Consider the following 17,175-nt stretch of genomic DNA (forward strand, 5'->3'; position numbering starts at 1 on the left):
TATATGTACTCTGTGGGGAAAAAAAAAACCAAACCTGGTCTTTTTGCATCTTACATTATTGTTCTATTCAGTGAATAATCCTAGGCCAATTTTTTGGTTATGTAATTGATTCTGACCAGTCACTGAAGGGTTTCCATGTGGCTAAATGTATTGTGTTCAACCAACACAGCAAAGTGAATGGATTTGCCATGTATTTGTCAACCATTATAACTTTTTTTTGTCGTGCTTCACGGATCCTCTGAGGTTTTTCTGAAAAAGTTTTAAACTATATAAGCTACAAATATATATTAAGTGAATTAAGAGAGGTTTCTATTTCAGTTGGATCATTCATCATTTAAATTTTGTTCATCCTACAATAACTTTGAAGAAGGTAGAAATTTGACGTGATGATAAAAAGATGTCAAGGTACACTTTTAAGTTTGATTCATGTCTGGGGCTGCTGCCTTCAGGTAAAATGGTGACCAACAAAAGTTTTCAAAATTGGCATATGTTCTTAAATTTTTTAACAGATTTCATTAAAATTTTGTATCTTGGGTAGAATTTGCCGAATTGTGGTTTTGCCTAGTAAACATCTACAATTCTCAGAAAAATAGCTTTTGAAATGGAATATGGTGATGAAAAAGTTACAATCTAAAATATTATATAATGTGCCAAAGACATAAAGACCTTAGATATGCAGAAATTGACTGCTTTACTGAGGAGTTGGAATAAAAGTATAAGGCATATTGTTATGGAAAGAAAATTGGATTTTGAATAGGAGTACCAGTGTTCAAATCTCAGCTTGGCCTACTTATTACCTTTGTGACTTCAGGAAAATTATTTATCTCTTTGGCCCCTCATCTGTAGAATGAAATGGTGGACATAAGGTCCTTTCTAACCCTCAAGCTATGAATCCTTAATTTCACACCTCAGTTATTGAAAAAAGCAATTGATTATAGCCTGGATTTTTTTTATTCATAAACAAAATCCCCAACAGTTTTCAGTTAAAAAAATTATTTAAAAGTTTTTATTCAACAAGAATAATGTAGCAAGTTCCCAATTAATGGTCAAGTTGATGGGACTTTACTATATGTAATTACATATTCTTTTGATATTTTGCTTTTCTATCTCTAGTTGCTTAGCACAGTTCCTGACATGTAGTAAGTGCTTAAGATGCTTATTGACCAACTGACATAGGAGATGGTATAGGTTGAAAATGGTATTGTTAAAAAGTTCTTAATGTTGTGATTTCAAGAAGTAAAGTGCAAGAAAAGAGGGATAAACACTAAATTTGAGTTGGAAGATACCTCTCAGGAGGCTGCCTAGGCCAGTTTGTACCGGATTAGGAAACTGCTCTAAAATATACCTAAGAAGCAGTTATACAGCTTTTGCTTGCAAACCTCTACTGAGGGAGAACCCACTAATTTGAGATTCCACCTACTCAAAGGATCTTGATCGTTTTTGTGTCATGGACCCCTTTGGCAATCTGAAGCCAATGGTCACCTCAGAATCATGTTTTTAAATGCATAAAGTAAAATCATAGTTCTCCAAAGGAAAACAGTTGTATTGAAATAAAGGTGTATTTTTTTCCCCTATTCACACATATACAGACTCTCTAGGTCTAGGTGTCTATGGACCCTAGATTAGGAACTCTGTAACCATAAGGAAGTTTTTCCTTATATAAAGCTCAAGTCTGTTTCTCTGTAATTTCTACTCATGTTGCTCACTCTTTTCTCTGGGCCCAAACAAAAGAAGTCTAATTCTTAACGTGATATAGCCTTTCAAATGCTTAAAAACTTCTGTCATCTCCTTCTACCCCAGGATGAGGATCAATTAACCTTTAACAAAACCTAATTTCTCTAAACAGGATAAATTTATTATGTGTTAATTTTGGGGGGATTTGTGAAAATCTTTAAGAGAAGCCATCATGCAATGTAACTGGAAAATCTTTTATTAAGGTGGGGTTTTTTGTTAGTTTTCAGTATTCCCTCTTGACTCCTTTCTATCCACTCCAGTTTTAGATTTATGATACTGATTCCTAGATTGAACCTAACAGTGATTAATTAAGGATTTAATTTAGGAATTCAGGAAATTAATTTAGTAAAACAGTTGATTTAGGAAACTGACAGTTTATATTTCCTTTTCTCATCAATACTATATAAGATCATCATTTTATAACAACATTTTGTACCAGAACTTGTTTTGCTGTTAAGATTTGGACCTCTGTCCAAAATTAGCTGAAACAACTTTACAAATTTTTTTTAGCTCAATTTAATTTTTTTGCCTTTTAAAATTTTTGCGATCTGGGATCCCCTTTAGGGTAACATTGGAATCATAAATTGAGAGCTGGAAGGGACTTTAAAAGGTCAGTGACTCTTACTCCTTCATTTTAGAGATAAGTAGCTTGAGGCTCTGAGAGATATTACGTGTGTGACCTTGGACAGATCTCTGCCAGTAACAGAATCAGGATTTGAATCCAGGTCCCCTGACTCCTTATCCAGTTCTCTTTCCACTGAACTTACAAATTGATAAATGTATAATGGGAAGAGTGTTGCAGCTGATAGTTGAGTGAATCAATCAGTAAACATTTATTAAGCACCTACTGTGTTCTAGGTACTGTGCTAAATGCTGGGGATACAAAAAGAGGCCAAAGACAGTCCCACCTCTCAGGGATTTTACAAATCTAAACATGCAAACAAACATATACAAAGCAAGCTACATACAGGATGAATAGGAAGTAATTAACTGAGGGAAGGTACTGGAATTAAGAGGGCTTGGGGAAGACTTCCTGTAGAAGGTGGGATTTTAGTTGGGATGTAAAGGAAACCAGAGAGATCAGTAGTTGAAGCAGAGGAGAGAGAGTGCAGGCATGAGGGACAGCCAGGTTTGTGCAAGAGATGGAGTGTTTTGTTTATGGAACACCCAGGACACCATTTTCACTGGATTAAATAGTACATGTTGGGAAGTAAGGTGTAAGAAGAGTGTAAAGGGCTAGGTTATAAAGCGCTTTGAATGCCATCAGAGCATTTTGTATTTGCTCCTGAAAACAATAGGAAGCCACTGGAGTTTATTAAGTAGGGGGATGATACCCCTTTGGTGACTAAATGGGGCTGGACTGGAGTGGGGAGAAACTTAAGGCAGGCAGATCCACCAACAGACAATGGTCTAGGTATGACGGTGAGGGTGGACATTGGAGTGGTGGCAGTGTCAGAGGAGGGAAGGGGTATATTGGAGTGATGCTGCAAAGGTGAAATCAACAGAAAAAAAATTGGATATGACGGGATGGGGGGGAGGTAAGAGACATCAAGGAATCCAGAAGGACTCTTAGGTTTTGAGCCTGAGGGACTGAGAAGATGATGTCGCCCTTAACAGTAATAGGGAAGGTAGGAAGTGGGGAGGGATTGGGGGAAAGGTAATGAGTTCCATTTTGGACACATTTGGAGATGTGATATTGGAGGTCACCAGAGTGTTTGGGATAGAATAGTTAGATTTGAGAATCATCAGGATGGAGATAAAAGAAGCAAATAAAGTTTAGATATATGATGAAATATATGAATTAGGTTTAAAACCTCATATGACATTTCTTTTAAAGTCAGTAGATCTGAATTTGTGTCTTGGCCTTGATGTTTATTAGCTATGTGGCTTACACCCCTCTAAGTCTTTTTTCCTTATCTGTGAAATGGGGATAGTACTATAATACACTAGTTACTTAATTTAATTTTTTTTTAAAGCAATTGGGGTTAAGTAACTTGCTCAAGGTTACATGGCCAGTTATTTTTGTGTGGGTGCCTAATATCTGAGGCCAGAGTCGATCCCAGGTCTCCCAATGCTGGGGCCATCGCTCTTACTGCGCTACCTGGCCGCCCCTATTTACTTAATTTTAACAAATATTTATTAAGCCCTTATTGTGTACAATAGGATTATTGTAAGAAAAGTTTCTCCAACTTTTAAAATGCTACATGGTATGAATTAGGTAACATTTACTCCTGTTTTGTCCTGAGTGTTCCTTTTCTCCTTAATCCTCAACCTAGTCTTATTTACTGTTCCTTCCTTGCTGCCTATAAATATGTTCAAATTTTCTCCATCCTTAAGAAACCTTCAGTAGACCTTATCTTTTTCAAGCTTTCATTCTTGTTTTTCACATGATCACTCAACTGAAACTTTTCTTTGAATTTACCATTAATTTTTTAATTGTCTAATCTGATGGTCTTTCTTGCAGTTCTCATTCTTTTTTTTTTAACCTCTCTGCAGCATTTGACACTGTTAGACCACCATCTCCTCCTGGATACTCTCTTCTTCTTTGATTTTTACGCACTTAGAAAGGTATATTCTGATTCTTCTCTTAACTTGTATGAGGACTACTTAGTCTCCATTGCTGGCTTATTATTCATATCATGCTTCCTACCTGTGAATCTTCCCAAAGAGTCTGCCCTGAATACTTTTCTCTCTTAACATTTCTCCCATGAATTTCACTGCCGATGACTCCAAGGCTTTTAGAAACATTAGGAAGACACCTATATTTGAACCCACTTGAGTAAAATAAATCAATTTCACAGGAACAAATTGGAGGGGGCTTGGCTAGACAGCAGTTCATTTGAAAAAAAAAAGTGAATTTGGTGGACTAAAAGCTCAGTGAGTTAACAGTATAATATGGCAGCCAAGAAAGCTAGTGCAGACTTAGGCTACATTAAGAGAGGCATGGTGTTATAGCAGCTCTTTTTGTGGTGGCAAAGAATTAAAAATTAAGGGGTTGTCCATCAATTGGGGAATGGCTGAACAAGTTGTAGTATATGAATGTAATGGAATACTATTGCGCTATAAGAAATGAGGAGCAGGTGGACTTCAGAAAAATCTGAACTTATATGAACTGATGCAGAGTGAAATGAGCAGAACCAGAACATTGTACACATTGTGTGATTACTGACCTTGATAGTCTTGATATTCTTAGCCCTTCTCAGCAATGTAAGGATCTAAAACAACTCCAAAAGACTCATGATGGAAAATGCTATCAACATCCAGAGAAAAAACTTTGGATTCAAGCGTCCTACTTGCTCTCCTTTTGTTTTGTTCCTCTCATTAGTTCTAATTCTTCTTTACATCATGATTGATGTGAAAATATGTTTAGTATGAATGTATAAGTAGAGCCTATATCACATTACACACTGTCTTGGGGAGGAGAGAGTGGGAGAGGAAATTAGAAACTCAAAATCTTATGGGAATGTTAAAAACTAAAAATAAATTAATTAAAAATGTATTTGATTTAAAAAAAGAGAGAGAAAGAGGCATAGCATCTAGGACTAGGAAAGTGAAAGTCCTGCTGTATTCCACATCTGGACTATTGTGTTCATTTATAGGCACCATACTTTAAGAAGGCCTTTAATAAACCTGGGGAGAGTAGGGTACTCAGGATAGTGACAACCTTGTCAGTAGGGCAACCAGGACAGCTTTGAGATCATACCATATTAGGGTTAAATGAATAGGCTGGAGATGAGAAGATATGGATGGGGGAGGCCTGATAGTCCTCTTCAAGTGTCTGAAGGGCTTTCATGTGTAAGACTTAGATTTGTTCTCTTTGATTGTAGAAGGCAGAACTAGGAGCAGCAGGTATCAGTTGGTAAAAAGCAGACTTAGGATTGATATAAGGAGAAGCTTTCCAATAAATAGAAATATCTAAAAGTAGAGTGGCCTTTCATGGTTTGTAGTGGCTTCTCTTTCATTGGAAGTCTTTGAGCAAAAGCTGTATGACTACTTGCCAGGTGTATCATGGAGGGGATTCCTTTCTAGTATGAGTTGGAATAGATGAACTCTGGAGATTCCTTCTATCTTTGAGATTCTGTGAGTCTTTGATGGTTTTGGGGAGTGAACTAGGTTCCAGACAGCCAAAAGGGAAGGGGGCAGGGGAGGAAATGGATACACTCACATGAAAGTCCTTAAGATCTCATTTGACCTTTTGTTGAAGGACCATGCTTCCTTTGAGTGGCGTCTTACGGGACAAGAGAAAGGTAGCTTTTTAGCGTCACTGACATGTTCAATCACCTAAAAATCATCTTTTGCCCTCATTCCTACATCTGGCCCAGCTGCTTGAATCCTTTCTGGAATTAATTTATTTGGAAAAGTAGGATGGATTTGCTTGGCTTGTTATATCCCTTTTTTGATTCCTTCCCTTTCTTTTGTAGTTTCAGATTGATAATTATTTGGTGGCAAGTGATACTCATTAAATTGCTGTATAAATTTCAGAGGGTTGAGGAGGATGAGATTTGGAGAATGATGCAGAATTCTGGGGGACACAAGACAGACACTTGTCCTAATGAGCAGCATTTTTCCTTTCCTAGTCATATTAATATATCCTATGATGGAAAAATTCAATAGTGCTGCCAAGTATTCTCTTGTATGTATTCTCTTAATTTTTTCTTTTTCTTTTTTAATTTTTTGGTCTTGTATTTTCTTTCCACCCTTCCTTCCACCTTTTTCTTACAGAGAGCTAAGCCAGTCAAAGCAGCTTTACATATTTGCATATTTAGAGGTTTTGGTTTTTGACCACATCAGACTAGGTTACAACAAAAAGTTGATAAACTGTGGAATAACAAGTTTCTCATCTAATTTGTATACTTGAATCCTGGAATAATCATGAGATTATTTCATTCCCCACTCTACCTCTCCAGGGCAGACTCCTTAGTGTTTAAAAAGGAGAACTTATGTCATTGAAGGGTATTTTCAATTTTTGATCTATTACCAATTTCATTAACTGTCAAAAAATACATTTTTTTTTCCTAGGGAGAAAGAACTTCTGATTTCTTTCTAGAATTCCACCCTTAGGAGAAGGGCAAATCCCATTCATTTATCAGTTCCATATTAACTGTTCTGGTGGAACCTTCTGGGTGGTATTAGAAGCTGCATACCTGTGTAAAGCCCAGCTTCAAATCTGCTCTGAGCCCAAATTCAACTGTTATATATTGTCAGCATATGAATTTATGCGGATTATAGGATCTTAAAATAGAAGGTTGTGTCTAAAAGGTGGCATTGCCTTGTATTCCTTACCCCTTTGTTATCTTTAGGACCCAATCTCAGCTCACAGCCTGTATTCATTAAAATAATTTTATATTATTTACTTTGCTAATGGGGCATAATCCCTGTCAGTTCCTAGCTGGAAAAATTTCAAGTTTAGGTCCAATATTGTACTAGATGTCTTGTCCAAGAACAAACCTACTTTGGAGCAGCTCATTAATACATTGAATACAGGCTGGTGAATTTTTTGGCCAAAGCTCTCAAAGACCAGATGGTATCCACATGGATAATATTACATATAGAACTTTGAAAAAAATTCCGAGTCACTTAACCTTTTTTTTGGCTCTTATCTACAAAACCAGGAAGTTGGGTTAAGTGATTGTTAAGGTACCTTTCAGTTCTAAAGTTCTTTACATTTTTGTACACCGCAGATAAATTTGGCCTTTATTATATTTGCTTATACTCAGGATTTCATGGCCATATTTCTAATTGCTTATTGGACATCTCTTAAGTGAATTATCCACGGACACCTTAGTTTTTGTAAAACAGTACTTCTTTCCCTCCACAAACTTTATCCCGAATTCTTTATTTCTGTCATCATTCACCTAATCCCCTCTTCTCCAAAACTCCATGTTTTCTTTGACTCTTTACTTTCTAAAATCTGTCAAGTCACTCAATAGGTATTTATTGTATGTTGTGCCACACTGTGCTAAGAAGTATCAGAGATACCAAGAAAGGTAAATATAAACAAACAAATAAAAGTCTCTCCCTTCAAGAAGCATGCATTTGAGTGAGGGAAATAATATGTAAATAATAACTAGGTATGTAGAAGATACAGAGTAGAAGGAAGGAGAAAAATTAGGAACTGGGGGGACCACTAAAGTCCTCTTGTAGGTGATATTTGAATTGAGTCTTGAAGGAATGACCCCCTCTGTCCCTTTCCACAGCCACCACCCTGTCATAGGCCCTCATTACCTTTCACCCACACGATTGCATTTCCCTTCTAATTGTTCTCCTTGCCTTGTCTCTCTCTAATAAATCCTGATTTCACCTGCCAAAGTGATTTTCCTAAAGCGAAGGTTTTACCATGTCATCCCCTCAGTATACTCCAGCAGACCCCTTTTACCTCCAGAATGAGTCAGTTAGTAAGCATTTACTAAGTGCCTACTGCCTCTTCTGGACATTTAAAGCACCTCAGAACCTGACTAGTCTCTCCCATTCTAGTGTTCTCATATTATTACATACTCCTTTTTACTTAATCTGTGATGTAGCCACACTAGTCTATTTGCTGTTCCTCACACGACGCTCATCTCCTGACTACTTGCTTTTGTAGTCAGTAGACACCATGCTTGGAATCCCAACTCTTAAATTCGCTGGCTTTTAAAATCCTATTTCTGTAGGAAGCCTTTCCCAGTCTCAACAGATGTTAGGACTTTTTCTCCGAGATTATCTTCCATTTAACTCAGGAATTCTTACCTAGGGGTCATAAACTTACTATGCAGAAAGCTATATTTCAGTATAATTGTTTTTCCTTGTAATCTTACCTATCTTATTTTTTCCATTTAAAAATATTCTGAGAAGTCTGAGGGTTATGAGACAGAAGAGGTTAAGAATCCCTAATCTACTCTGTATATTTTGTTAAGTATTGAAATGTCATTGAAATGTCAACTACTTGAGGGTAGGGACAGTGTTTTTGTCTATCTTTGAATCCCTAACACTTAGTAAAGTACTTAATAGGTGCTTGTTGGCTGCCAGACTGAACTTCTTTATTTAGTCATTTGCCAAATCCTGTTGATTCCAGAATGTGTTGTGAGGTCCTTCTTTTCTAGTCTCAGTGCCATTAGTACAGGCTCTCAACACTGCCCACCTGGATTAATTTAATAGCCTCCTAACTTATCTCCTGCCTCCAGTTCATTCTATTTATTGCTCCTGAGAAGATTTCCTTCTACATAGGTCTGATCCTGTTTCACCTCTGCTTAAAATCCATGGTTGACTGAATAATGTCTAAGTACTTACCCTGTTATTTAAAGGCCTCCATAACTTGAATCTTCTTTATTTTTCCAGACTCATCTCCTACATGTGCTTGGCTTTAGTGAAACCAGACGATTCATTGTCCCTTCTACTTATCTAGCAGCTTCTTGCTTCATTGACGTTAATTATGCCTTTACCTGTGCCTGGAATGCTCTCTTCCTTCTTTTTTAAATCTTATTTATTTTCAAGATATAGATCAAATGTTAATACAGCCAGGAATTTGGTTCCCTCAACTCAGAGATTATCTTTCTTTCCTCTTACCTCACACAGCAATCTGTGGTCTTTTTATATTCAGTTCTTCACTCATTGTAAAGTGAGTAGTAGTACATTTCTTCCCTAAAGTCCTATGCTGGTGGCTTATTGAAGACTGAAGCCAGATTACTGTATGTGGCTCCAGTGGGTGCTGTGTATGTTTTCAGAGGACCTGTCTAATTTAAGTCATCAAAAAAAAAAAAGGATAGCTGGTTGTTTAGGCAGGATATCACCAGGAGACAGTACCTTTGAAGGGTCACTTCAGCTCTAAGTCTGGTCTTCAGTTTTTTATAGGCTCTAGAACTCTTGTTTTTTTTTTATCCTATTCATCCAGAGATTCTAATGGATCAGTTCAAATGCATAAGACATGATGATTAAACCAGAATGCCTATTAGTGCACAATAGTGGATAGGCCTTTTGAGTGATTAAAATACTCATGCTGACTATTTAGAAATGCCCTATTTCTGGGGCAGCTAGGTGGTGCACTGGCCCTGAAGTCAGGAGGACCTGAGTTCAAATCCCACCTCAGACACTTAACACTAGCTGTGTGACTTTGGGCAAGTCACTTAACCCCAATTGCCCTGCCTTCCCCCCTCCAAAAAGACAAAAAAAAAAAGAAATGCCCTATTTCTTGGTATCAACATACTTAGGAAATCAAATCAGTTATCAGAAAAGTTGTTCCTAGGATACTTTCCCTGAGGCTGTGGATGAAGAATATTTTAGTACAGAAAACACTTTTCCATTGCTTGAAATGTCTGTCAGATGAAGTATTTGAATAAACACTGAGAAATTCTTTTATTCTTTAATTCTTTTTGGAATTCCTATTATTGTAATACTTTCTAAAAGTAAGCATGCAACAATTTACAGCATTATAGTATATTTTTTTTTAGTCATGTTTAAGGGGTATAGTTTATTCTCTAAGAAAGTATCTGAAACCTCTTGAGATTGAGAAAATGCCTTAGCCTTCTTGGCAGCACATTTATCAATTATCTCTGTGTATGATTTCTTAGGAAGAGTTTTTGGATAGTTAATTGAATTCATTTGTGTTATTAGTTTCAGTTTCATATGGTAACATTTTATGATGTTCTCAAATCCCCTGGATTCATCCTATTATTTGGAGCCTGTTGTCCCAATGCACCAAGCACATTATACAAATTGATATGTTAATTCATTGATATAACCTTCAGATAATGAAATATCTAGTTCCTAATTAAATAGTGTTTATACACATAAGTTTTTTTTTAAAAATAAAACTAATGAAAAGATGTTTTGAGAAAATATATGATGTACAACTTGGTGGAAAAAGTTCCAGCAGTTTGGACATGATGCATTGGAGAACTGGAGGAGAGTGGGAAGTGATGTTGGTGAAATGCAAAATGATTAATATTCATTTCTTATAGACATTGCATACTATTCTACTTTCCTTTCATCTTAGTATTGGAGCATTTTCAGAATAGAGATGAGCCTGTAGAACTCTTGATTGAATAGAGGCAGTTGATGCTGAACATGATTATTATCTTTTTATAAATTCCCAAAATAAAACCTGATATTGTTATTATTTTTCTTTGGTGTATTGTTGGAAGCTTCATTTATTTATCTTCAGTGTTCCTTTTAGTCCATTCTGAAATTACCTGATAGTTATTAAAATTATGTTTGCTAAATCACATCAGAGAACCAAAAAAGAACGTATAGATTATGCTTAGCAAGAGGAAAGCAACCCAGATTTGATTTAATGTCTTTTTTCTTCCTTTTTCTTTCCTTTTTTTTGAAGAGAAACTGGTAGTGTGTGTAGATTCAAGACGTCTTTAAAAGAAAATGTCTTAGGAAGCCCAAAGGAACTGATGAAGTTGAGTGTACCATCTCTAGTATATGCTGTTCAGAACAACATGGCTTTCTTAGCTCTTAGTAATTTGGATGCAGCAGTATACCAGGTAAGTAGGCTTACTGAAAACAATAAAACTTTAATTATTGCATCACATAGGAATTAATTCAAAATCTTTTTACAATGAAAAGAGAATTGGACATGACTGTTTCACTGAATAGTTCTGTAGCTATTTTCTGAAAATGAAATTAGAAAATAAGATTCTTTGTTTTTGTGCCATTTAGAGATTTACATCATTAACTCTCCATCCTGTGTTTTTGTTCCTTTCCTAGGTGACCTATCAACTAAAGATTCCTTGTACTGCTTTATGTACTGTTTTAATGTTAAACCGATCACTCAGTAAATTACAGTGGATTTCAGTTTTTATGCTGTGTGCTGGAGTCACACTTGTTCAGTGGAAACCAGCTCAAGCTACCAAAGTATTGGTAAGGAATGTCATGCATAGTAAACTACTAATTGCAAATTGCCTTAAATCCACATTTCTTATAGCCTTGTTGATGAAGACTCGTTCTAGCAACTTGAGTGTGCCATTATAAAAGAAAGGCAATTTTAAGATTTTTTATGACCTGAAAGTCTCAAAGGTAGGTTTATAAAAACAACAGCAACAACAAAAACAATTTGCTAACCTCTCCACATTTATCATTGATATTTTTAAACCTTACTATTGCTTTTCTTTTGCTCTCTATCAGTATTCAATAGTATGTTTCTAGCAACAGGGAAAGGTAAAGACTTTCCATTCAGCATATAGTATACTCTGATCTCCTAAAGTCTTAACTTTCCCACATTCCAAAGGATCTGGGATGCAGGTGGGTGTTGTTAGCAGCACCAGCCACCATGGTACACAAATGCCAAGAGACCTAATAATTGACAGCTAACTACTTTTCTGGGCCAGTTTTACCCTTCTCATGATTAGCATTAAACACTAATGTTTTTATCCTACTTTAAATAGCCATCTGGGAGATACAAGTCCACTGATAAAATGCATAATGGATATGAAACCACTTTAAAACATTATAAATTCTATGCATATGTTAAGGCTATTAGGATTACCAGGTTATCTACATATCCAGCTGATTGATGCACCTTATTCTCCTCAATAACAACTGTTTCTCAAAAGAAGTTGCCTCAGCAGCAGGGATGAAGCGGTCTGGGAAGCTTAAGAGAGTCAAAGACCAATTTCATACCTTGTCTTTTAAGGTAGCATAATTCACTAGGAACAAGTATAGTATTAGGTAATATTTAAAGGTACAGATAGTTTGGAACTTGAAGAAAACAACAAATCAAGTTTCCTTAGCTCTTTTGAAGGTAGTGACATTTGAGGTGGATCTTGAAGAATTTGGTAAGATTTAGAAAGGAGAAAAGATGGCAGTCCAAGTATGGACTGAAGGGAAATGGAAGGAAGTCACAAGTTTTGTTCAACAGTTCATAAGCCAGCATAGGGAAAGCATACAGTCCTTATGTGAATAGTCCTTAAGGTAAGCCTACAATTTGGTTTTTCTTTTGGCAGCAGGAAGCCAGTAGAAATCTTTTAAACAAAGAGTAGACATGATCAAAATTGTGTTTCAGCAGGAAATTGTGTTTCAGGAAGATTAACTTCACTGTGCAAGATGAAATGGAAGGAAGACTGAAGGATGGGAAACCAGTTATGTTATTGTAGTATTCAGGCATAAAGTGATAAGACTAGCATTGAGGTGGTATTGGGAATGGAAAAGAAATATTGACTGCCCTTATTGTATTTGAGGCATTGTACTAGGTACTGTTTAAGTTAAGGGACATGTCTAACAGTGTTTTATCAGAATTTTATTGTATGTAGTTATATTTTGGGGGACATGATTTAACTCCTTGGCATATCCGACTCTTTTCCTGTAAAGTCCTACTCTGATATTTCATTGTAGCATGGAGATTCTCCAAGGCTTTACCAGTGGAACGCAAACTCTGGGAGATACTACTAACTGGAAAGTCTTCAAGTATGGACTCAATAGTACATTATATGTCTGCTGTCTGATGACCAGCCTAGGTAAATTTGGAAAGGCTTATCACTAGGTGGGCCATAAAATGTTTAATTTTTTAATTACAGCAATTCTCAAAGTCCCAGATTATTATAGGAGTATTATGAGATGTTTTGGTGCAGGGGACTACTCAAATGAATGAAATTATAGACTTTTAAAGTATTGAAAGTATATTGAAATGTATGTAACAAGTCATATTTCGTCAGATTTATTGTACCTGGATAGAGTTAGGCTGTAGTGTACTTTTCTTCTGGCCTAAACCTTGTTAGGGCAGCATTTTCTGACAACAAAATTTTCATGCAATTACTGAATACCCGAAGGGATCAAAATCTTAACTAACTTGCAGTTTCTGTTCATGTTTCAGGTGCAGCAGAATCCATTGTTAGGATTTGGTGCTATAGCTATTGCTGTATTGTGTTCAGGATTTGCAGGTAAATCATAAAAACATTGCTTCTTTCAACTATAGAGAATTGAAAAAATACACTTTAAAAGGAATGATTGTTTATCTGGCTTTATCATAACTGCCAATTGATTTTTTTTGCTTTTACAGTCTGACAGGGTATCCCCAAAGTCTCATTGCAGTTTTAAGATACTAGTACAAAAATTAGTTTATAGTCATTTATAGTCATTAGGCTATAGCCTATTGACTGAGAATTTTCTTGTGAATAAGCTTGCTCTATCTGGCTTGTCCTGCTAATCTACAGTTCTATGTAGCTTAAAAGAGAATTAGTTGGGTGGAAGGATAGGGTTTAACAGGAGACAAAGGAAGATTAAGAACAATTTCCACCTTAAAGCATAACAGTCTGGAGTTGTGTAATATAGGATCTATAATCCTCAGATGTCCAAAGGTCAATGTTAGTAGAGTTAAATAATTTAAGAGTTATAATGATGACTCTGTCTACTCTAATAAGAAAATATGTATCTTTAAAATATTTTCAGTAGAACTTTTCATCGGATGTTTCATTCCTTTAACAATCAATTGATCGGGGGCGGCCAGGTAGCACAGCAAGTAAGAGCACTGGCTCCAGTGTCGGGATGACCCTGGGGATTGAATCCAGGCTCAGACACTTAGCACCACACCCAGAAATAACTGGCCGTGTAACCTTGAGCAAGTTACTTAACCCCGATTGTTTAAAAAAAAAATCAATTGATCAATTAACAGGTATTTATTAAGGGCTTACTATTTGCCAGGCATGTACTAAGTTATGGATATATAAAGGAAGGCAAAAATATAGTCCCTGCCTTCAAGGAGCTCCTTCTAAATGGGTGAGAGTATATGCAGACAGCTATGTAAGGCAGTTCCATAGAGAAAGTAGGCAGTGGGGAGGGGAAAGTGAAGAAGAAAGGGCCTCTTGCAGAAAATAAGATTTAAGCTGAGTCTTGAAGGAAATCAGAAAAACCAGGAGGCAGAAGTTAGAAGGAAGAGCTTTCTATGAATGAAAGACAGCCAGGGAAAAGGCATAGAGTTGAGAGATGTAGTGTTGTTCAAGGAGCAGCAAGGCGGCCAGTGTCACTGGATCATAGAATATGTGGAGAGAGCAAAGTGTAAGAAGACTGAGAAGGTAGGAATGGTCCAGGTTGTGAAAGGCTTTAAAAGCCAGCAGATTTAATTTTTGATCATGGAAGTAATAGGGAGCCACTGGAAGCTTACTGAGTAGTGATTAGTTTCAGTACTTGAAAAAATGTACTGTCTAAAACCTTGTTATCTGACAGTTTGAGATAAATGAAATTTTACTGTGATAGATTATAGGATGGTAAATCAAAAATAGATATTGCCTAGTAAACGTTATTTACAAATTTACTTTTTAAAGAAATAGTAGTTAGTGGTATTTGGTGAGCTCTTGTTATTCTTGGCTTAGCAGTAGGAATATCTTCATTTACATTTCTTTTTTTTAGCTTTGAAAGCAAACCGTACTTGTAATTTAAGATTTTAAGTTGTGAAATGATGGGACAGTACACTTTCAGAATATTACTTCCACCCACTGCTCCTGGCTTCAAACTGCAGGAAGTTACCAAGGAATGGAAATTTTCTTTATTTAATCTTGAAATTAAAAAAAAAAACTAGGACGGATATGTGGGTTATTAGAAAACAGTAGTATCTTATGTTTTATAAAGCCTTTCCTTTGAGCAACTAAGAACATTTCCTGTATACTTTTCAATCTCACTAACAAACTTCTGAGATAGGAGAGACATAGGTGGCATTGGTCTCATCTGCAACTGAAGCGAAGAGCACCTAAATGATTTTTTTGGGAGGAGGTTATAGCAAAATCAGCTTCGGGCTTCATAAATTCTTTACTGCCAATTTGTGTTATTACTTTTACTCAGTAACAATGTTTCATAGTATTAGTGTTTCATTAAGCACTCTCTTGTTTTTCATTTACATAGACTTTTCAGTTGATTAAGTTTCTTACAAACACTATTTCCAAAGGTCTTAAACCAGGCTAAAAACCTGAGGTAATTGCCAAGGTTCTGTCCTAGGCTCTTTTCTCTTTGCTCCTCATACTGTCTCTTGGTAACCTCATCAGAGCCTATTGGATTAATTAGCATCTCTATGCAGAGGATTACCAGAGCCCTATTTCAACCCCAAGTCTCTCCCTCAGCTTCAGTTCCTCATCACCAGTTACCTATTGGACATTTCAGACTGAACGTCCTGGAGGCATCTCATACTCAATATGTCCAAAACTGAATTTCTTTCTGTTCACCACTCCTTTCCCTCCCCCTGCCCCATGCCAGTCTTTTCCTCTTCCAGACTTTGCCATTTCTGTCAAAGGTACCACCATCTTTCCAGTCTCCCAGGTCTGCATTCTTAGCATTATCTTCTCACTTTCATTCATCCACATATCCAGATAAGTTGCCAAATCATGCCATTTCTCCTTTATATTTTTATATCTAACTTTTTTTCCTCCACTCACAACTACCACCTTAGTTTAGGCCATTATTACCTCTCAGCTATATCACTGCAAAAGCCTAATTGTCCTCCTTGTCCAAAGTCTCTCATGCCAATCCATTCTACACACCAATTACCAAAGTAATTTTTCTTAAGTGCAGATCTGACCCTGTGATTCCTCCACTTAACCAACTTCAGTGATTTCTCTTTGGCGTTAGGATAAGATCCAGACTCTTTTGTTCATCCTTTAAAGCCACACATAACCTGGTTCCAACCTATCTGTGCAGCCTAATTGGAAATTATTACCCCCTTCATACTGTGTGGTCTAGCCAAACTGTCCACTCTGTCCCTTATGTAATAATTCATCCTTGTTTTTGTATTGGCAACTCTATGCTTAGACTGTATTCCCTCCCCTTTCCTTTGAGATGTAGCCGAAGTACCACCTGCATAGAGCTTTTCTTGATTCCCCTCAACTTGATTGATTCCCCCAACTGCTAGTACCTTCCTTCCTTATTTTGTATTTAACTGCTTTGTAACTGTTTATGCTGTTTTCATGTAGCCTCCCACATTAGAACGTAAACTTCATGTCAGCAGGGATTGTTTCATTCTTTGTACTTGTATCCCTAAAGTGTAGACCAGGGTGGGGAACCTGCGGCCTTGAGGCCACATGTGGTTTTTTAGGTCCTAAACTGTGGCCCTTTGACTGAATCCAAACTTCACAGTACCTTATTGAAACCTTAATAAAGAGATTTGTTCTATAAAACTTAGACTGAGTCAGAAGGCCACACCTAAGGACCTAGAAGGCCATATGTGACCTTGAGGCCACAGGTTCCCCACCCTTGGCCTAGCCTATTCCTTGGCACACAAAAGGCACTTAAATACTTGTGACTGAATGTTAACTGTGCATAAAATTTACCTGTAAAGCTTTTTTTTAAAGTAAAATAAATGTCCCAGTGTAAGTAGGTGCAATTATATAAACTCAACTGGTTGAATGGCTGATTTGATGTTACCTTTTAAAGGTCTCCAGCAGAGTGCCTCACAGCTAGGAAAGATACTTACAATACTGGATTATAGGATTGAACACTATTGGCAGCCTAAATAAAGCATCAGGCCAAATCAAGTAAGATAAA

General features: G+C 36.6%; 1 protein-coding gene across 2 annotated transcripts in view; it reads left to right on the forward strand.

Moving 5' to 3' along the window:
- The window catches only part of SLC35A1 (solute carrier family 35 member A1), a 53,015-nt gene that overhangs the window by 29,873 nt on the left and 5,967 nt on the right, over positions 1-17,175 (forward strand). The window contains exons 3-5 of one of the 2 annotated variants that reach the window (XM_069065115.1): positions 11,039-11,198; positions 11,422-11,574; positions 13,523-13,589. In XM_069065115.1, coding sequence (XP_068921216.1) covers positions 11,039-11,198; positions 11,422-11,574; positions 13,523-13,589 — 380 coding nt within the window. The remainder of the gene's footprint in view (positions 1-11,038; positions 11,199-11,421; positions 11,575-13,522; positions 13,590-17,175) is intronic. The other variant, XM_069065117.1, reaches the window with a different exon arrangement.

This window comes from Petaurus breviceps, unplaced genomic scaffold (assembly GCF_028583685.1).
Source record: "Petaurus breviceps papuanus isolate PSGF00001 unplaced genomic scaffold, PetGlider_PUasm1.0 90667, whole genome shotgun sequence".
In the NCBI taxonomy this organism is placed as follows: domain Eukaryota; kingdom Metazoa; phylum Chordata; class Mammalia; order Diprotodontia; family Petauridae; genus Petaurus; species Petaurus breviceps.